General features: G+C 39.7%; 1 protein-coding gene across 1 annotated transcript; it reads left to right on the top strand.

Moving 5' to 3' along the window:
• Positions 1–1073: 1073 nt before the first annotated feature.
• LOC110961582 (tudor domain-containing protein 7A-like) lies at positions 1074–20621 on the top strand. Its single transcript, XM_051945271.1, is given in 21 exon segments — positions 1074–1283; positions 1911–2055; positions 2293–2407; positions 2631–2723; positions 3146–3183; positions 3877–3917; positions 4199–4369; positions 4697–5476; positions 5795–5991; positions 8276–8468; positions 8744–8855; positions 9157–9368; positions 9703–9837; positions 12250–12333; positions 12483–12617; positions 12987–13097; positions 13532–13721; positions 13913–14070; positions 18587–18780; positions 19209–19369; positions 19772–20621. Coding segments are annotated over 21 exon segments (3702 nt in total). The 5' UTR covers positions 1074–1079; the 3' UTR covers positions 20005–20621.
• Positions 20622–21696: the final 1075 nt, after the last annotated feature.

The raw sequence follows: 21696 nt of genomic DNA, 5'->3' as shown, positions 1-21696 counted from the left end.
CTAAAATAAGGCTGAAACAAACAAACAAAACTTCCGGGCCTTACGGGGTCCTGTTGAACTTGTGGGCGTGGACGCGGACATGACTTTGAATGCGTCGACAGAAAAAAACCAACGGCAGTTTGGCTAACTAGCTAAAACTACACAGGTAATAAAAACATTTTAAAAACCTGTACATACATCGTTAAAATTGAGCTACTGTAGTTGCGTAGGCGCATATAAATTTGACTGATATATTAAAGGTCAAAGGTAGACCGCCGGAGTAAACGTTATTTCACCGCTAATGAAACGCCTTGGAGCTAGCCGTTTAACCAGTTAGCGTTAGCCCACCTCTTTCTAAGAAGGCGTGTAATGAACGATAGGACATTTTAGTCTCGCCAGATTTCACCGTCGTTTCAGGCTACGATAACCACCTAAATTTGAAGCACCGGAGTTAGCCTTCCCCACAGGTAACTACCAATCTCACCTCTCTTGGGTGATGTGTTTCTCTCTAAATTTATGAATTTGTTGTTTGAGAACCTGAAATGTAACCTGAAAACGCAACCCTGCCACACAAACGTAACGAGTTTGACCCACACGGTTTGTTGTGCTGACTTGCCTTAAGACAAACCATTAAGAACAAGGCAAGTTCTACTGTCCATACCTTAAATTTAGAGTTGGTTTATACGAAGTGACCACAAACGCTAGAGATTTTGTTAGATTAGTACTGAAAAGTCATATTTTTCATGATCAGATATGTCAGTCGCAGCGTTTGTTCGGTTATGTTTTGGAATTACCTATGTTCGGTTCTGGTAGTCTTTATGTTGCCTATTGGTGACTTAAAATTACTCTAAGGTGACATGTGGTTCTAAATGAACCAGACATGACCATGATTCAAATATAGCAGCCTTGAATTTGCAATGACACTGATCACTTTTGATGATGGTGTCATTGAGCACATGTGACCTTTGAAGAAATACCACTAATGCACTTTGGTTCTTTCAGGCATATATTGTACTTCTTCCAGAAATATGACAAAACCTGCTGGGTCAAAAATGTACATACAGCAGTTTTTTTTTCTTTTTTAGTTTCTGTTTACCAAGATGGCAGACAGTGAATCCATTAAAAAAATGTTGAGGTCTGTACTCCAGTCAAGTAAGAACGGAGTGTCTATCAACAACCTCCAGTCAGAGTACCGGTCTCTGTGTGGAGAGGCAATCCCACTGAAGAAGCTGGGCTTCTCAAAGCTGGAGGACTATCTCAGAAGCATTCCTTCTGTGGTGCGCCTGGAGTACCGCATGGGTGAGGTGAGTGCTGGTTTTGTTGGTGACCTTAGTTTGACTTGGTGTGATTATGCACACAAAGGATCTGCGGTCTTTGATTAGCTGGCATGTACACAGAACTGAAAAACTCAAAATTGTTTATTTATGGTTCAGAATATGTAGCCTAATGCCACGTTTCCACTAGATGCGTTTTTCCCACATGTAAACGCACCACGTATGAAAATCGCCCACTTGGTGGGCATGAGGCCAGAAGCCGATTTTCAGCTCCTGCTGACCTTCTTCTTGAACTATCTTGCCTGCCCCTGATTGGACAAATGCATTGACTCAGGAGCTGTCTGCTCCCGGATTTCAAGCTGGACCAACATATTGGCTCAGCTGCAAACTTTTTCTTTTATTACGCAAACAGTTCAGCAAAAAGTATTTCTGAAAACATTTGAGGCTGCTGTGCAGTAGCTGAGTCTGTCCTCGTTCTAGTTCTGGGGAGACTCACAGGATTGCAACCGGACCCGCATGCAACACGGTACGCTTCACATAGACAATGAATGCGATGCGGAAAATTGCCGGATCTAGTGGACACGTAAATTAAGCAGTGTTCAACGTTTACATGGCAATTCGTGTGTCCATAAGTGTATCCATAAATCTGTTCCATAGTTGAAGTGCTTTGCCACAGTGTGTCAAGAGACAGCCCACATTGCCGAGCTGGTGGCTCGTCAGAAAAACTCCAAGAAAAGTGGTCCCTCCAAAGTTGTCAACTGCAGGATGAGATTTAAAGCTTCCAACCCCTACATGCTCAATGGTAGGAGATACTTAGCAGAAATTTGTCTCTGAAATCACAGCTCTGTCTTTGCAAAGGCCTTTGAAATAATGAGATACATTTTCAGGAATGTTCGTCACAGTTGAATAGTATATAGCTGTTTATGAAAGAAATTAAAGGTTCAGCCATGAAGGTCTTCCTTGCCATCCCTCATTGTTCATCAAATCTTGCTTTTCTTCACTTTTGCATAATCTGTGATCCCTCTTTCTATGCCTTTAGTGACTCCAAGGTCATCTCTTCGCCAGCCATCACCTGGTATTCCTTCAAACTGGCCATCAAACCGTTCTCAGACCCATGGTGGTTACAGAGGCTTCAGTGCCTCTGGTGACTACAGGTAGACAACATCAGCATTGTAGTATTTGCCCTAAAAGTATAGCAGTAGCTGCATGTGGAGTTTGTTCATTCTATGAGAAAACTACCCCAGTCAATCAGTAAATCTAAGCAAGAGTGTTTCTCTCTAATTGACTGTTTCTGTTACTAGGGAGGAATTTTTTTTCTTTAGTGATTTCAGAAAACAAATAAATGCTTTTTTTGCATGTGTTCTTCCCACACTGTAGGCAATTGGACAAAAAGTTAAGCTCCATCACCCCTCTAGAACACAGACAACGAACTTCTCAAGGAACTGTAAAACAGAATGTCATACCCAACAGGTAAACACATGGACAAAAGAAGCTACGCTCGAGCCAAAGACCTGAATCATTTCAGACAATTATACATTTTGGGTGTATGAATTTTCACCACGTATGTAAGTTATGCCAAAAGCATTTTTATAGTCTTAAAAGCTGAAATGCTGGTTAGGGGTAGTTGTTTTAAAGTATTAAGAGTTGTGTTTTAATTTCAGAGTCCTGCCCACTACTCTCAAAACTGTTTAGGTTTAAAGATGGGTTTGGAAATGTCTATTTTCTGAAAATAGTCTTATATAAAGCAGAACAAAATGGTTTGGCAATTGTTGATTGGATTGAATGAATTTTTTGTGCCTTTATTATTGAACTGGAGCAGGATTTGTGCATTGAATGACAGCTTTCTGCTGTGAAAAGCACAGTATGTGTAAAGACTGCAATGTTGCCAACAGGGAAGAGAAGAGTTTGGCAAACAACAAGAATTCAAAAGGTAGGCCCTGACTGATGTTACAGTTTTTCAAGTATTGCCTTGGAGTTTGAATATATTTGAGTTTTCTGATTTTCTGAGTATTTTATTGTAGAGTGATTCTAATGTGCCATTTAATACAGATTGTCCAATGAGTCTTTTAAATCAGACTTGAAAATATAGTTCTGTAAAAAGACAAAAGAAATCTGCTGTTGATTTGAAGCCAAAATTATGATTAGTGTGAGTCAGGAAGCACAGAATCAGAATATTTCACTCCAGTATTGAGATGCACAATGGCCTTCAGTCGATGTTTGTAAACATCCAGAGTAAATACGGAGTAGATAAATAGCGTCTCAATGAAATGAGGCTTTTGTCAGCTGACAGACTTGGAATGACACAGTAATGAAATGATCAGAAATGAACTGAGCTTTATAAGGCCAAAAACGTTAAATGTTTTAAATGTTAAATGTATTTATAATATATTGCACGTTTGTAGCCCAGAAGGCACCATATGTTTGACAATAATAGACAAAATTAAAACCTAGAATAGAGAGACGATATTGAAATATTAAAGATGAAAAAATAATTCCTGAAAAATGAGCAAAGGCAAGTCAAAACTGATGTTTGTTTGTTTTTTTTAAAAATTTAATGATCCTTCTGGTCTGGTCAACTGTTTTATTGCCAAGCTTCTTCTCCTTTTGTATTTTTTTTTTTCAGATGTGCCTCCTGAACAAGTTCTCAAACCCAGCCAACCACAGGTACAAAAAAACCTTCTCTGTGCTTACTATGTATTTTGTCCAGATTATGTTCCTATTATACAGTGCAATGCAGAAGATCAAGACTGTTTATACGTGATGACATTCACAAGGAATTAACTTTTACACTGTCACACCACAATTAAGTCACGATAAGTGTTTCCTTTAGCTATGAATGATAAGAAGTAACTTTTCCAGCAGAGGCATGCTCGAAGGTGCAACATAATCGACATTTTCTGGCAATGCAACGCGAGTGATTAGTCATGTTGAATCTCTCCATACAGAATAGCCTATATGATGTTTCGCTAGTGCAGAGAAGAATCACTCAGCTCCTGGAGAAGTCCTACAGTGGAATGTGGATGTCAAAAATGCCAGAGTTGTACAGTCAAATGTTCAAACAGAAGCTTCATCCTCAGGTGCTCATAGATGTAGAGAAGTGGACACACATCTGTCAGGTGAGTTAGTAGCTTTATGTGCAAAAAATACATACATCTACTAGCTTTTGATCTTCATCTACAAATTACATCAATGACAGTTCATTTGGTGTCAATGAGAGTATTCTTTTTTTCTTTTCTGTACTTTACTGTAATCCCTTTTGAGTCAAACACTGTATCTTGCCATTAGGGAACATTTATTGTTTGGAGATATATGTCAGTAACAAAAAAAAAAATTCAAAATTATTTTGATAAATCTGTTTTTTAATCGTAATGAGTGTGTTTACTTGTATGTTTAAAAGCTTTAATTCATACTTCAAATCTCAATTGCTCATCTGGCCTCTACAGGTGGAGAAACCTCCTTCTTCCAACCGAGCCGACCGCCTAATCTACCCTCCTTTGCTGAAGCCCCCTACAGTCTCTGTAAAGAGCACCAGCTCCCCAGCAGCATCCCCAATCAATTCAAGCACTGTCATCGTACCCATTTCTTCGTGTTCCTCAAAACCTGAACAGATTGCTACACCTCCCAATCTTCCTCCTGTTCCCAAACCCAGATTATTCCTGAAAGAACCCCTTGCTAAGCCAAATGTTTTTCCTCCACAGCCTGCTGCTGCCACTTCAGGCAAGGCGTTGTACCCGGTCACATTACGAAGCCCTGCCCACAACCCAGCTCTTGCTCCCCGACTGTCCCCTCGTACCAGTCCCCCATTCAGTGACGACGGTGGTCGTGGAGATTATCACGATTTGCTTACAGATACCCTCAAACACAACAGAAGCCCTCACTCCTTAGCCCCTACTTGGACTAACATTGCATCGAGCATTCCGTCTGCAGCAGATTCTAAATCTGGCCATGACATTTTACCTCTATTGAAGGTTGCATTCAGCCCGTCATTGAATTCTCCCACTTCTCCTCAGTTAAAAACTTCTGCTGCCACTATCTCAGCTGAGGTGCGGCAAAAAATAGAGGAGCTTTTGTCCAAGTACAGCAGTGGTCTGTGGGCACATGCTTTGCCGAAGCTTTTTATGGACACATACAAGATGCCGTTCCCTGAGCATGTTCTCGACAACTTGTTTCAGTTGCTTGATATATGCACTGTGGAGCACCCCTCGCCACATGACAAGAACAGGGTAAGAGAAAGTCTTAGCAGTGTGTGATAAAGCTAGAAACATTTAAAAGTTAAGTAAGTCTAAAAAAAGTTGCCTTTGAGGATTATTTCTCTTATCCTTACACGTGACACTTTTAAGGGTAAGAAGTAAACCTTTCAGATAGATGATAAACTGGAATGGTTATTAGTCTGGGAAAAGAAAGATCAGTTTTGTACGAATGATTACATTTTTAGTGTCACTTTTAAAATTTCAGGTAGCTCAAGGTCACCCTTCCTGTTAATTTGTTGGTTGCTTGTTTGTCTTAATGTGTTTGTTGATGCTCTGCTGTTGTATGGTCAGGCCATCCTGTATAACTCCAGCAGAGCAGTCATGGAATCCACAGACGACCAAGACAACCAGCAGTGCAGCGACCACCCCCTCCCTAGTGGTTTGGAAGTACTGAGTCCTGTGGTTCCCCCTTGTCTGGTTGTTCCCTCAGAGCAGTACCCCTCTGTGCTGGTTACTGAGGCCAAGAGCAGCAATGCTGTCACTGTAAGGTAGGACACACTTTATTCATTAAGGCGTTGGTGTACTTAAAATTGTAATTGAATCTAAGAGTATTGTTATTTTGAATACAGATACACAAAACGGTTCACTTGCCAATGAAAAACTTTCAAGAATGTTTTTTATGGCAAAGTCATTTGAGAGTGATATGGGTGATCACATAGGAAACCAAAAAGCTTTTTCCTGCCTACAGTAAACCTTTTGAACCAATAAAGGCGACCTGGGGTGTAGGCTTGGGCGGTATTACGGTAATACCGTATACTGCCGGTGTTTAAAAATAGCAGCGGCATCAGTTCCAATACCGTCATGAAAAAAATGCAGTGCTCTTATACAGGAGATAAGTGTTATGAGAGTGTGTGGCTCCGTTATGAGAGATGGACAGAGAGCAGCGTGTGTGTGTGTGAGAGAGGGGGAGAGCGAGATGTCCGAGTGACCCTGAATGCAGCGCGAGCGAGGAAGACTGCAGTAGTCGGTTCGGGGAGGAAGAGAGAAGAAGTGTGTAGCTGCTGGGTTAGCGCGACTGTATGGTTCAGCCGCTGTTGATTTACAATAAAGGCTGCAGTATTCTTCAATAAGGCCGGGCTCCTGTGTCTTTGCCTTCTACGACTGCTGAGGAAGTGAAGAGGGTTAACCCTGAAGTAACAACAGTAACTTCGGCCCTGGAGAACTGTCCTCCCCTGGGCTTCCTGACCACGGTCGGAGCTGAGCAGGAAAGGTTAACATAAGGATTAAATAGAAGTCATTTAATGCCTAAAATTGATTCTATGTCCAGTAGCACTTATGTGTGGTTGAGTTTTCAGTTTTACTCCAACAGTTATGTTTTATCCTACTTTTGGAGACTTTCCATAAAGTTTATGAACGTGATGTCGTCACGTGACAGCGCGGAGGAGAGGGGGGGCATGGCAGATCCTGCACGGAGTGACTTGGTGTCAACAAAAGAACACAGCTTCTGCAGTTTGGGAGTATTTCGGGTTCCAGGCAAACGAGAAAGGAGAGCCAGTAAATACTGATGAAGCTATTTGTAAATTCTACAATTAAAAGGTGATCGCGAGAGATGGAAACACCTCTAACCTAAGGACGCATCTCCGAATCAACCACCCACTCACTGCTGCGAGTATTCAATTTCCGAACGTGAAGGCACAAGCCAGTAACCGTAATAGTCACGGTAATACCGTATACCCCGGTAAAATGTGAAGGAAGTTTGACGGTATCAGAATTTGGATACCGCCCAAGCCTACTGGGGTGTCAAATAAGTTGATCCAAAATAAAAACATAAGACTAGCAGTGTCTCTCAAAACCCAATTCTAAGTGGGGATTTTGCCTCCTTTTCTTACTCCTCTGAGCTCTCCATGAGACGATGCAAATTCACTCACATAGTCAAGGACATGAAACTGACCTGGTAATGCTTGTTTTACTGCATGTGCATCAAAATTAAAATTATAAGAAGGCGTGCAAGCAACTAGACTGTTGAGTCAAAACACAGACTTCTAGAAATGTGACGGTTTGAGCAATTCAGTATCCCCTTTTTGCCTCAGTTCCAGTTTTAGTCATTTTGCTCTTTTTAGCAAATTGTTTCGAGCAAGTTAAAAATAAATGCTGTTCTGACCTCTTCAATTTTACACAATTTCTGTTGAGTTCATTTTACATAGTTAAAATGTTTATTTTTGTCTATACACTAACTCAAAATGATAAAGACAAAACAAATTATTTTTTATATTCCTGATAAAAAGACAGCGTTTTCTACCTCAAAAGCAAAATCACTGGTCTAGATTTTTTTACATTTTTTTTTTGTTTGTTTGTTTGTTTTTTGCAAGAACCAGGTAGCATAAATGTCAAAAGTACAGTCGGCTGCAATTACAGATTTGGACTGTCATAATAATTAAAAAGTTTTCACTAATAATCCAGATAATGTTATGTTACATAAACATTGTTTAGTATTTCTCCACAATTCCCAACACGTAATAATACTAATAATAATAACTTTATTTATAAAGCACTTTCTGTCAAAGTGCTGTACACAGAAATAAAAACAGATAAATAAAAACAGATAAACAGATAAATGTCGGCTTACTGGTTTGTGCAGAATAGTTCCAGCATCTTAAGCAGCTTAATTTTGATGCAAACTTGAATAAACAAAAGGGAAATTTAAGCAGCTGGAATAGTTCTTGCCATTTGTAATGGATATTTTTTCTTTTTGCTTTGTAAAAGCATTGTCCAGGATTCTGTTGTTTGAAGCCCATTGTGCGTAATTTAAAAAAAAAAATCGCCTCTGTTCAGGTATGTAGGAGTGAACTACTCACACCTACATGAGGCCATGGAGGATGCCATGACCTCGTTCTACAGCCAAAGCTGCATGCAGCATCCTGTGTCAAACCCCACTGTGGGTCAGCTGGTAGCAGTCAGAGGAGAGGATGGAGATGATCTGGCCAGAGCACAGGTTATGGAGGTCATTGACTCCAACAAGGTCAAGGTAACTTCTTTAGTTTGTTGGCATTTTGTTGTTATTTTAGAAATATTTTGTGCTATTTGATTTACTGCCTCCACATTTTTACACAAACACCTTGGAAAGTTTGTTTTTATTTTAGCTTTTGAGGATTTATTTAGGTCAGAATGTAAACTTTGGAGGAGTCCCCTTTCTTTCCTGTAACACAGCTTATGAAAATTTAGTGTTTAGTGGCGAAAGACATGATGTAGCTACAAAAAGTAATTATTTGCACAAACAAAGTTCTTTTGCCTGTCTGCCAGGTGTACTACATGGACTATGGCTTGTCTGTGGAAACTAGTAGGACTAATCTACTGAATCTTCACCAGGACTTCCTCTCTCTACCCTTCCAAGCTACTAATGTTAGGCTTGCAGGTATGTAAAAACTGTTTAGGTGACAGTGTTTTTATGCAGCTACTGCTACAGCTGCACATGGATATAATCATAAACAAACAATTATGTTTGTCGCATTTTTGTTTTACTTTGCCACTGTTTCTGTGTTCAAGAGCTCTTTAGCTTTCCGTATGGTTTTGTTGCAGCCAGTCACCGAATATGTTTGTTAGTATACATATATGGTAGATCAACAAAACAGCACAAACTGCAGTCACTGTTATCCCTGAATGTTTACCCCCATATCTTCCCGTTTTTCTCATACTTCATATCTTCCTCCTGTCAGGCTTAGAGGCATTCAGTTCCCATCCGTCAGTGTTGTCCTCCCTGGATACGGTGGCAGTTGGAAAGATTCTGCTGATGGAAACATTGAAGTCATGTGAACAGAATGAAATGCCTGTGGCAGTACTTTATGATACTTCAGAAGAGGAAGACATTAACATCAACTCCACCTGCCTGAAGGCTCTGCAGGACAAGACCATGAACAACCCTCTGACTGTATGTTTACATTGCATCATGACGAGCTGAATGTTAGGGGAAAACATTTTTCTGTGCTCAGACAATCAGGTGGCAGTTAGGGGATTGGAATAGATATTTACATTTTTCTTTTGACATCAAAACTGAGCGCTACCACTGAGTGGTGCTGGTGTACTGTTGTTATATTAGTCTGTCCTATTCTGTGCTAGCTATAGTAGTATGTGTGCCATGAGAACTTGATAAGTTGTTTTTTTTTCAGTTGGAAGCATTGCAGCAATTTTGTCAGCCCTCAGTGGTGCATAGTTTGTTTTATCAGCTCTCCTACCATGATCTAACATTAGTCTTCCTATTGTAGGTGAATGTTACCTATAAGGATGCGAGTGTCACAAATGTGTGTGCAGATGGCATCATGTACTGCCAGCTGCCTTCCCGGGGAAATGCACGCCTGAAAAAGTTACTGGAGCAAACAGAGGTCTACTTCATCTCCCAGGTAGACAAAACCTCAGACTACATGAAAGTGTCCATTTGCCCCAGCATTTAAGTGCTAGATTAGAGGAAAACAATACAAATGTTTACTTTTGAATGGATTAGACTAAAGGTAGAGTCCCGTGTATGTGCTGCAAAATGTCTAAATCCCATCTCCTCTGTCTTTCTAAGTTTTTTTTGTTTTTTTTGTTTTTTAAATTTCCCACCCCGTTAGTATGTGCTTTTGAGCTGATACTCTTTGGTACATGAAACTAGAAAGTCAAATCAAGTATGCTAAGAAGGTTTAGCATAAGCCCACCCTTGCCCAGTGCTACACTGTGTGAATGTATCACTTCTGTGGTCAGTCTGCATTACAGAGCAAAATATTGGAAATAGACTGTTAGTTCAGTTACAGTTTTTACAAAGGCTATTAGAAAATGAAAATTTATATCAGCTTAATTTTTTTAAGATGGTCTTCCCTCCGTTTTGACCAAGTGTTGATAAAGTTAAATGAGCAACTTCCAATTATTGTCTCTTTGTTTAATAACTTAAAGACAGTCTTAACAATCTGCTAAATGCTGTTTAATGCCACAGCAGGTTCTTGCCCTTTCCATTCAGAATTAACCTTTTATAAATGATCTTCTTCCTGCAGGTGTTACCTGTTCTTGCAGTGAAATGCAGTATAAGAAAATTTGGATTATTCATTATTTAGTATTGCCTGGAGGTATTACTGCTGATTCGCCCACCAGTTTAAAATAGGTGGTCATGAATAATGCAGACATTCTGTAAATAGCTTCTGAAACAACCTGCTGGAGGATAGAGGGGGACCTGGGCAGGAGGAAAGCTTGGATTTCGAGAAATCTAAGCAATTTTATGAACAAAATGTCAGACTTTTTTTTTTGATTGACAAACTTTTCTAATTACTTGGTCAGAATAAATCATTTTACCTGATCTTTTACAGTATTGCGGAACTTGTTAAGTTTTACAAAGATTATGTATGGAATACAAGATGTGTCGATGCTTTTATCAGTGATGTCTAACTGATGAAAAGCATCTGCTGGCTGACATCCCTGGCTGGGTTGCTGCAGCTTCATGAAAATTAAGTAATTTCTCATTTCCAACGCCCACATTGTAAGCTGAACTCCAGTACTTGCATAAATAAATTGACCCCCTGTGTAGCACAGAATCATCATCATCAAAATTCTACTTGAAAGCACTCAGTGATTTGGCTCCCAAATACATTTTTGGTATTTGAGGCCATATTGATGTGATTAACTGTATCTAAAAAATAGAATTTAGATTTGGTGAGGGTGATCGATGCTTGTATTCAAGGATTTTCTTCTGGTGTTAGTGACCACTAGGGGTTTGACTTTAACCCTTCCCAAGTTCATGCTGTAACAGGTGATGCTCTGAGGGTTGTACCACAAGGCAAGTTTGTCATAGCCAGGTGTTCTTTGTATAAGCCAGCTCAATAAAACCTACAAGTCAGAGATTACAGGTCATACCGGTAGTTATCAGCTGTCTTTGCTGAACCAGGCTTTCTGCTTCAGACTCCCACACAGAATGTTATTTTTATTTACAGTGCTGCTGCTGCTGCAAATCCAAGAGAAGAACGCTAGTAGAAAACTGTTAATTGTGTGTTAATATATTCATTAATGCAAACGCATATTTCCAATGTGACGGCTGCACATTAGAGCTGCTTAAAACTTTCATTTAAATATGATATTAAAGAAATCCATTTCAGTCTGACACTGTTCTACAATGAAGACTATCACGTGGTTTTTGGCATAATTAATGTTTTACATTGAATATTCTCAATAATAAGCACCAATAAACTTATTCATTTTTTAAATCTGTGTTCCATTAGCTACAATATCAGGCATGTAAAATGGACTTGGCGGTTATTTAGGACCAAACATAACCAAACATATTTATGGATTGAATGCATTTGGATTTCTGTGTATGCTATTGTAACAGCAGGACTTCCCTCATGCTCCCCCGAATATACAGCTCAACGGTTTTGCAGATATAACATGTTCCCTTAGCTGAGAATCATTCTTGCTCGAATGGAATCATCACGAAATTAATTGGTAGAGGGAGACACTTCTTATAGCCGTTTTAAATCCAAAACTGCCAACCTCACCTCTTTCAGAGCCGGTTAGCTGTGCAACACAAGTTACCATGACAATCTGGCAGGCTAAAAGAGTGCCATGTTTGTGACAATGAAAACTCTGGCTTTAAACTTAGCATACCTCGCTAACCCATTAATCTTGTTTTGTAGCACAGCCCACATGTGTTCCCTAGTGTTTATTTTATGTCTGTCCTTTTCACATAGTGTTTCCTACAACTTCTGTATTTCTTGTTCTACACAACTCCAATTATCCTTACTGAAACAGAAAGAGCTCTTTGTAATTGTGTTTGTGATTATTCCGATTAGATGACGTCTGATTACCTGGTGGCCAGACCCTTCAGCGGCAAGTTCTGTCTAGCTCGCTATAAAGAAAAGTGGGCCAGAGTGGAGGTATGAACAGGATCGTAAAAAATCCTTTCCTTTGAAAGCTTAAATAGTTAAAGCTTATGTTATTTTATTCATGAAGACATTGGGACCAGACAGTTTTAGGTTGATTTCTTTGATGTCCACTCATATTTTAATGTTTTTTTTTTTTCCAGATCACCAGCATGCATGACAGCAGAGTGATGGAGATTGTCTTCATGGACTTTGGTGTCCCAGCAACTGTAGAAGTCACTGATCTCCGAGAGATCCCCCCACTTTTTCTGAAAGACTTCATGCTCATTCCGCCACAGGTCAGTTATTTCTGGGTGTATGTGGTTGGATTTAGCAGTAGACACCCCTTTACCTCCAATCAATCCAATAACTGGTGTAGCGTCCTTTGCACTTAAGAGTGATTTGAAAATTTTGTCTGTCGTGTTTCAAGGCTGAGTTACTTTCTGACCCTTTTTCAAAAATACAGAGAAGTCCAACAAACTTCAGGAGACGTGTAAATGAAGTTTAAGGATGTTGAGGGTTTTTGCTACACTGCAAATATGAATTGCTGTCTTGTGAAACATGTCTGTAATTGGCTTGTAGGTCAGCTAATTTTGCCAGTCTGTCTAAAACTGGTTACCAGATATGGCAGTTGTTTGTACCACTAGTAAAGGTTATGTTCTCCTCAGGCAATTAAATGTCGCCTGGCTGAACTCACCGTTCCAGAGGGAGACTGGAGCCAAGAGGCCGTTCTGTGGTTGAAGGAAGCTACCTTAGGCTCTGAAGACTGTAAAATGAAGGTAATAGCTGTTGTTGGTATGAGAACGATGCTGATTATATGGGCATAACAAATAAGATTTTGTAGGAGAACTGCCCAATAAACTTTTGTGTCTACATTGAGGTGCCAAAACATTGGGACCATTTTACAAATGAAGTGAATATGAGAGACCAAGTGCAATCAGTGTTGATTATCGCATAACAGGATATCGCAGAGTCTGGGATATATTAGGCCGCAAGTTGGTTCTTACAGTCACCATGTTAGATGTAGGAGGAATTAACAAGTGTAAAGACTTTCACAAGTTACAAAACCTTATAGTCAGAGGATTCAGTTGGGTATCAGTTAGCTCCTTGGTGCAACTGTGTAAAGCAGTCGCTTTCACTGATCTTAAAGTGTCAAACTTTGTATATTTTGTGTATGTCTTCTGTTTCTTCTACCCTATTTCCCTCATTTTAGATTGTGAAATTAGATGAGCACAAAGGGGATAAGTTGGTCTACATGTACCTGTTCATCGGCGTTGACAGTCAGGAGCTACACATGAGCATCAACCATCAGCTCGACCGCTCTCAGTTGTTGCGTAAATTCAGCAGTGGGGGCACAGGTAATGCTGCACATCAAAAACCAAATTCATTCTGGGTCTGAGACAGTTCCCACCAACAGTCTGTTTGTTTTTTGTTCTCACAACTGCTCTTATTATTATTATTATTATGTTTTGGATTTGTAATTAAAGACATTGATTTCAATATTATTTTAAAATGAGAAGTGAAAATGAGATTAAATTGTTAAATCTCAGGTTTGAGAGTGCTTTGCATGTAGCTTTGCTTTTCACATTTTTAGGTCTCTGTGCTCTAATGGAGCAGTTGACTCTGAACAACCCTGTCCCAAACCCGACAGTCAAAGCCTCAGCCCAGCCATGTGACACAAAAGAAGAGGATGCAAACGCCAAAACTGGGATGCGGCCACTTCCGATGCCGCCTCCACTGGAGCTCCCTCAGGTGGGTGAACAAACATTCTGTAGGGAGTTGCTTAGCATGTTAGGAAAGTAGATGTAAGTGTAATATCTTCATGTTGATCCGATCCACACCAGAATTTTGCGTTTTGTTTATCTCTAACAACAAGTTTCACAACATCTGTGCATTCAATGTGTCTACTGTCAAAACGTTGAAGGCTAGCTTTGATTGGGTTTTTTCCTCATGAAAGATAAAAATTATTGATGAGTCAGTCTTACAAACAGGGGTGGCTGGTCAATAGAGGGCGCTAGGGCGCCGCCCCCCTCTGTCTCACATCATGTAGAGCAGTGATCATCAACTGGCGGCCCGCGGGCCGAATCCGGCCCGCCGAACCGTCCAATCCGGCCCGCGACTGGATTCCAAAATTGTGAGGATCAAAGAGAAAATATCATGTGGTCCACACTATTAAAGCAGTCAGTCCAGTCATTATTAAAGGATCTGTTTTCCACATCAACTTTTCGTTTCGTGGCCTTAGAGAGTGCCATTTTACCCGTGTTAAGAGGCCCTTTCCTGTCACTTCTGCGGTGTTTCTTTTTCAAGTGCTCTGTGAATAAAGTTGACTTGAGATGAGGCAAAATATCTCTATCACTCCTAGTGGTTGACTGTGGTACAGGTGATAGGAGCACTGACTCATAAAGGCTAAAAATGGCCTCAGTTTTGTAATGAAATGGAAAAAATATAAAAAATAAACATCAAATAATAATGTTATGCCAAAATTCGATTTTTATTTAATTTTTGTTTGAGGGTCCGGCCCCCAAAGTGACTATCCGGTAAAATTCTGGCCCTCTGGCAAATATAGTTGGTGACCCCTGATGTAGAGTCACAGCCCTTCCATTAATAAAACGTTTTTAAAATTACATTTACATGTATATCCTATGTTTTTAACAAGCAAAATGGATAATAGAGCCTGTAGAGAGTTACTAAAATGTATAATTTGTAATAAAAAGTCAGATTAGAAACGTCCGGGGCGCACTCATCTTTCCCCATTGACTCTTGTTATAACTTTGACATGCGCAGTTCGTTCCTCTTCAATACAAGAAATAGGAGACGGCGGGGTGCAGGCTGAGTGATCAGAGGGAGACAGCCTATCTCCCTCTGATCGCTCTGATCTCCCTCTGACCCCAGATTTTAACCATAGAGTCACTGAGAAATGTGCATGTCTCAAAGACAGAAGAGCAAAACTTGCATACAAAAAATAACACAGATGTAGAGGTGCTGACTTTAATCTCTAAAATGTGAGGATTTACTTTTTTGTCATTTAATAATTTAAATAGAAATGTTAGTTGACACAAGTGGCACTTTAGACTGAAAGCCTGCTGATTTTCATATGTTCTGAAATCTGAGGAATTACTGTTTTTCTTTATTTTCATTGTAAATATTTAATGTTAGTTGAGAGAAGCACTTTGGGCTCAAAGCCTAAGATAAGATAAGATGGGTTTTATTTGTCACATGCACAGTTATACATAGTATAATGCCTAATGGTTTCAGTATTTTTTTTCAGGCAAAGTGACACATTTTTATTGCTTTGATCTTAAATATGCAGATTTGCTGTTTTCTCATTGACATGTAAGGTTGTTAATGTAAAAGTTAGCTCACAGAAGCACTGTCTGCTTTAAGCCTTATAGTTAGGTTTTGTTTTTTTAACAAAATGTCCAATGTTTATTGGTTTCACAGGTATGGATTTGTTTTTGTTTGAGTATGTAAATATCAATATGTTGTTCCAAAGATTTTGCTGGACAGAAGAAGCACTTGGCACTCTTTGAAGCTGGAAAAATGAATTGTCTCTTTTTTTACTTTTGAAGTAAAAAATAGATTTGCATATTTATACATTCTTAATTTGTTTAATTATAGAAAAGGAGATTTTAAGGGTTTGTGTGTACCAATTACACCTCATCTGGAGCAACTCATATCAAACACTGGGGAGATAAATTCAAATTCACTAGCTGGTAACATTTACATGCATTTAATTGTCTATTTGACTCAGCAGTAGTGCTTAGGTGTACCCTCGTAGTGGTGCATAGTAATAGCACATCAAATGGCTGTGAACATAATTTACATCAATTCTTGTATTCCGGTGTTGCCGACTCTGCTATTTGGTTTGGTAAATTAAGTGCGCCCCCCAAAGAGAAAAATTCACCAGCTGCCACTGCTTACGAACATTTACTACACTCAACTATAAAAGCAACACTTTTGTTTTTGCTCCTAATTTTTATGAGATGAACTCAAAGATCTAAAACTTTTTCCACATACACAATATCACCATTTCTCTCAAATATTGTTCACAAATCTGTCTAAATCTGTGATAGTGAGCACTTCTCCTTTGCTGAGATAATCCATCCCACCTCACAGGTGTGCCATATCAAGATGCTGATTAGACACCATGATTAGTGCACAGGTGTGCCTTAGACTGCCCACAATTAAAGGCCACTCTGAAAGGTGCACTTTTATCACAGCACAATGCCACAGATGTGACAAGATTTGAGGGAGCGTGCAATTGGCATGCTGACAGCAGGAATGTCAACCAGAGCTGTTCCTCGTGTATTGAATGTTCGTTTCTCTACCATAAGCCATCTCCAAAGGTGTTTCAGAGAATTTGGCAGTACATCCAACCAGCCTCACAACCGCAGACCACGTGTAACCACACCAGCCCAGGACCTCCACATCCAGCATGTTCACCTCCAAGATGGTCTGAGACCAGCCACTCGGACAGCTGCTGAAACAATGGGTTTGCATAACCAAAGAATTTCTGCACAAACTGTCAGAAACCGTCTCAGGGAAGCTCATCTGCATGCTCGTCGTCCTCATCGGGGTCTCCACCTGACTCCAGTTCGTCATCGTAACTGACTTGAGTGGACAAATGCTCACATTGGATGGCGTCTGGCATGTTGGAGAGGTGTTCTCTTCACGGATGAATCCCGGTTTACACTGTTCAGGGCAGATGGCAGACAGCGTGTGTGGCGTCATGTGGGTGAGCTGTTTTCTGATGTCAGTGTTGTGGATGGAGTGGCCCATGGTGGCGGTGGGGTTATGGTATGGGCAGGCATCTGGTATGGACGAAGAACACAGGTACATTTTATTGATGGCATTTTGAATGCACAGAGATACCGTGACGAGATCCTGAGGCCCATTGTTGTGCCATACATCCAAGAACATCACCTCATGTTGCAGCAGGATAATGCACGGCCCCATGTTGCAAGGATCTGTACATAATTCTTGGAAGCTGAAAACGTCCCAGTTCTTGCATGGCCAGCATACTCACCAGACATGTCACCCATTGAGCATGTTTGGGATGCTCTGGATCGGCGTATATAACAGCGTGTACCAGTTCCCGCCAATATCCAGCAACTTCGCACAGCCACTGAAGAGGAGTAGACCCCCCCCCAATAAAACAAAACTGCACCTTTCAGAGTGGCCTTTAATTGTGGGCAGTCTAAGGCACACCTGTGCACTAATCATGGTGTCTAATCAGCATCTTGATATGGCACACCTGTGAGGTGGGATGGATTATCTCAGCAAAGGAGAAGTGCTCACTGTCACAGATTTAGACAGATTTGTGAACAATATTTGAGAGAAATGGTGATATTGTGTATGTGGAAAAAGTTTTAGATCTTTGAGTTCATCTCATAAAAAAATGGGAACAAAAACAAAAGTGTTGTGTTTATATTTTTGTTGAGTGTATGTGTGTTATCTGTAGCATATAGCTCCATTGCTGTCTTAGAAACTATAGAACACAACATCCTCATGATCAGAATGTCGATCGTTTTCACAGTCTCTGGACAGTTGTTCCACAGGTCATTGTGCATCACAGGCAGTTCTATACTGTTTCATTGACTTAGTTGTGCTACGTATCTCAAGCTGTTGAGAATTTAAAATGTCTGGTCAATATGTGTGTGATGCACAAGAAGAAACCATCATAACTCCACCCATATTAGCTAGAGCATTTAGCAGAGCACGCACAACAGAGAAATGCTGAGACAGACTGAGGGTAGCAGGAGACACAGCTGTGTTCCCTGCATGTGCAGTAGCCTCTGCCTCCCAGGAACTACACTTCTGAGACACAGTATAAACTAAATTAGCTAGTGTGTTCAATTCATTTAATTTTTTTGTCTTTTAGGGGAGTTTATTGACACTAAAAAAAATAATAGATATCTAAAAATATACATATGAGATACTCCTATAAACTGCTATTCTGTTTTGTATATCTGTTTGTAGGCTGTAAGCATATAAAGTTAAACATAACTCTGCTGGTATTATACTATAAGTTATTTTACCAACATGTATGTCCACGCAGTGTAAATTTGTAGTTTAAGTTTGTGGTTGAATAACTGTTGAAACTATTTATTCTGACATGAACTTGACCATAGCCTTGGCTGTATCTAGTGTTTGATGTGTAGTGTGGATGGGATAATAACTGTACCTACAGAAATAGAAGTAGAATTTCACAGCAAAATATGAACAAATTTTCAGGAAAACTGAAAATGTCGTCTTCCTTTATTTTCAGATTGGCCAGAATATGGATGTGTTTGTGCCAGTGACCTGCCACCCAGGTTACTTTGTGCTACAGCCATGGCAGGACCTACATAAGCTCGTGGTTTTGATGGGGGAGATGATGCTTCATTACAACCAGACGGGAAAGACCGACACCGTCACACAGATCCAGAAAAGGGAGGTGTATGCTGCCAAAATAGACAAGAAGTAGGTGACTATTATGTTGCACCAGATGCAAACCTAAAACGTGGTTCGTAGACAGCAAAGGGTGTGCCGATCATCCAATCGAATTTGTCACTATCCTCCATCACAGATTATGTTGTCATAGCAACATGTCTGTAGTGAGACAAAGACAACACTTGATAGTTCAATTCAAAGTGCCCCAAAATATTACATATTGTCATTTGATCTTGAGTATTTTGCACTTCTACATTTATAGAAGAAAATGTTTCCTGACACAAGATTACCTGTTATGCTTTATGATACTGGGTTCCCATTAAATTCACTGATGTGTTAGGTCAGGATGTACTTTGACAACTCTGTTTTGGGCCGTCATTATTAAATGTTGAATAAAATGTAAATATAAGAGGTTGCTATTGTCTAATGGTTGGTAACTCCTGCTTGCCTCTCCCTAGTTGGCACCGTGTGCAGGTGAAGGCGATTCTGGCCAACGGGTTGGTTTCCGTCTATGAGCTGGACCATGGTAAACATGAGCTGGTCCGTAGCACTCTCATCCGGCCTCTGATAGAGGAATTCAGACAGCTGCCATTTCAGGGAATTGCTGCACAGTTGGCAGGTAATTTATTCTCTTGCAGCTTTACAGGTTGTTTATATGCGTTGAAATAATGTTATTGTATATGCAGATCGTTTGGTAACGAAATTTGTTTGACAGCATGTTTAAAATTTAATTTGAGAGTCGGGCAATTTAAGTTCCTCCATGCCTTTCATGCGTTTTGTCATTTATTAAATTTGTCTGTATTGTTCTTAGCTGACTACACACTCATTCACACTAATTTTAATGATGCATCTCCATAAAGTTAACTAACAAATGTTTTTTGCAGCGAACAAATGTTTTCGTTATTGATTCGTCAGTTGTTCACCTTGATAACACAGCGTGGGGCAGCTTCTGTCTTGTATCTCATAATACCGTACCAATCACTACGTGCTTACATCAGTGTCATTTTGTCTAATTATACAGGTGTGGCACAGCAGCAGTGGTCAGAGGAGGCTTCCATGTTATTCAGAAACCATGTGGAGAAACGAGCACTCGTAGCCCAGGTGGAGAGTGTTCAGGAAATGTCGGAGGTTAAAGGTGAGCTGTGGGCTTGCAGGTTGACAGTTTACCTGGTGGACACCACGATGGAGGACAGGGACCTTTGGATACACAGCATCATGACTGACATCAGTGGTGAGCTGGCTTCGGCAAATTAACCAGCAGCCATACTCTTTGACTGTTGTTGAAACCCTGTTTGTTTTGTTTTGTTGTTTTCATTTTCTATAAAACGGAAGCCAAAAGTCACTTCCTCTGCACTTGGTTCAATTTCAGTGTTGTGGATCTTTAAAAGCCTTAAAGTATGGTGTCTTATTATTTAGGTTAGTGTGAAGGGTCCCCATAACGCAAGATGAAAAGTGTTGGTTTTTTTGAGTTTTTTTTTTTCCGGAAAATAAGGGCTGAAAAACTTAACATTTAATAGACTGAGAAAAAAAATAAATAAATCAAATATCACTGTGGATGCTCTTTTCACTTTGATTCTCATTCATGACTTTTCTACTTTTTTGATGTTTGCTGTGTCTTATGCATGCACTGGTGTTGGCCATTTTTCACTTACTTTTTGGTGTATGTAAATATGTTTTATAGTCATACAACATAAGTAACCTGCATGAGTAAAATGAATAAGTTGCAGTATTTCTAGTGTTGTTAGAGTTTAAGCTGGTCACATTCATTTGAATTAAAGCATTGATCCCGAGGAAGGTGTGTGTTGGCTTCAAGTGGATTAATGTCAAGTTTACGTTTGAAACTTTGCATTACTGGACTTGTGTTCTGTCAATTTGAGCTGCAATATCAGCATTAAAAACCAGTACAACAACATGCCTTTTAAGTGTCCTGTTTAGTCAGGTCCAAAATGGCTTTGAAAATTTGAGCCAGAATAGGTGGAGCATTATGGTAGGATATGTTAGCTGACAGTGTGTCAATGTGTATTGTATTTAATTTTGATACCAACATACCAAGAGTACTTCACCCGAAACACTGGTGGATTTCCCTGATATCTCAATCTGCTACAGAAGCATAACTGTTAGAATAGCTAAATGTGGAACTTAACTTTAAACAGCCATAATCAAATAGTGTGATTGAAGACACTCCTTTGGCCAGTGACTACTGTTACCCAGACATTCCAGTACAGTAATCCTCTCATCCCTTGCATTAGTGGGAAAATTAACATATCTGAATTTCTTACCAGAAAATAATTCTAATAATAAAATGAAGGCTGAGGCAAAGGAGGTTTGTTCAGCTATGTCTGTCACAAAGTTAAATTGCTGGATGTTGGCGTGTCAGTCAGGGCTGCAACCAGGCACTTAAATCTCCACAACTTTATCATTTGTCCTTAAACAAGATTGAAGTAGTTGTTTTGTGGGTGTTTATTTTTTGTTGTTTGTTTGGTGTTTTTTTTTCTTCAAATTTTAGGGACTCAAAAATTGAACAATTAAATGTAAAAGATTGAAAAATACCAACCAAACATTACTATTTACATTATTTTTTATCAGTTAGTTGTAACTCATCAACACTTTTTGTTCAAGTTAAGTCGAATATGTGTAGCATGTCCCTTAAAGAAATAATTCCAGGCAGCTCTGGATTGAGGTTTACAACAACATGATCCCCTCAATGTCTGCCAACTTAGACTGAAGATGTCTTCAAGTATTGAAAGGCCTTTTAGTTTTTTTTTGTTTTTTTTTTAAAGTGCGTCTAGTTTGGTTTTCACCAACACTTATTGCTCCTCGAAGTTAAAATCAGACCTATTTGGCATGTCCTTTTTGAAATAATTTCAGACAGCTCTGGTTTCATGTGTCTTTCAAATGATGCTCTACACCCCCTGTCAAAAGTTTTAGGACACTTTCTCATTCAAA

The sequence above is a fragment of the Acanthochromis polyacanthus genome, chromosome 3 (assembly GCF_021347895.1).
Source record: "Acanthochromis polyacanthus isolate Apoly-LR-REF ecotype Palm Island chromosome 3, KAUST_Apoly_ChrSc, whole genome shotgun sequence".
In the NCBI taxonomy this organism is placed as follows: Eukaryota; Metazoa; Chordata; class Actinopteri; family Pomacentridae; genus Acanthochromis; species Acanthochromis polyacanthus.
The sequence above is the reverse complement of the archived record's forward strand: the minus strand, read 5'-3'. Positions and strand labels throughout refer to the sequence as shown.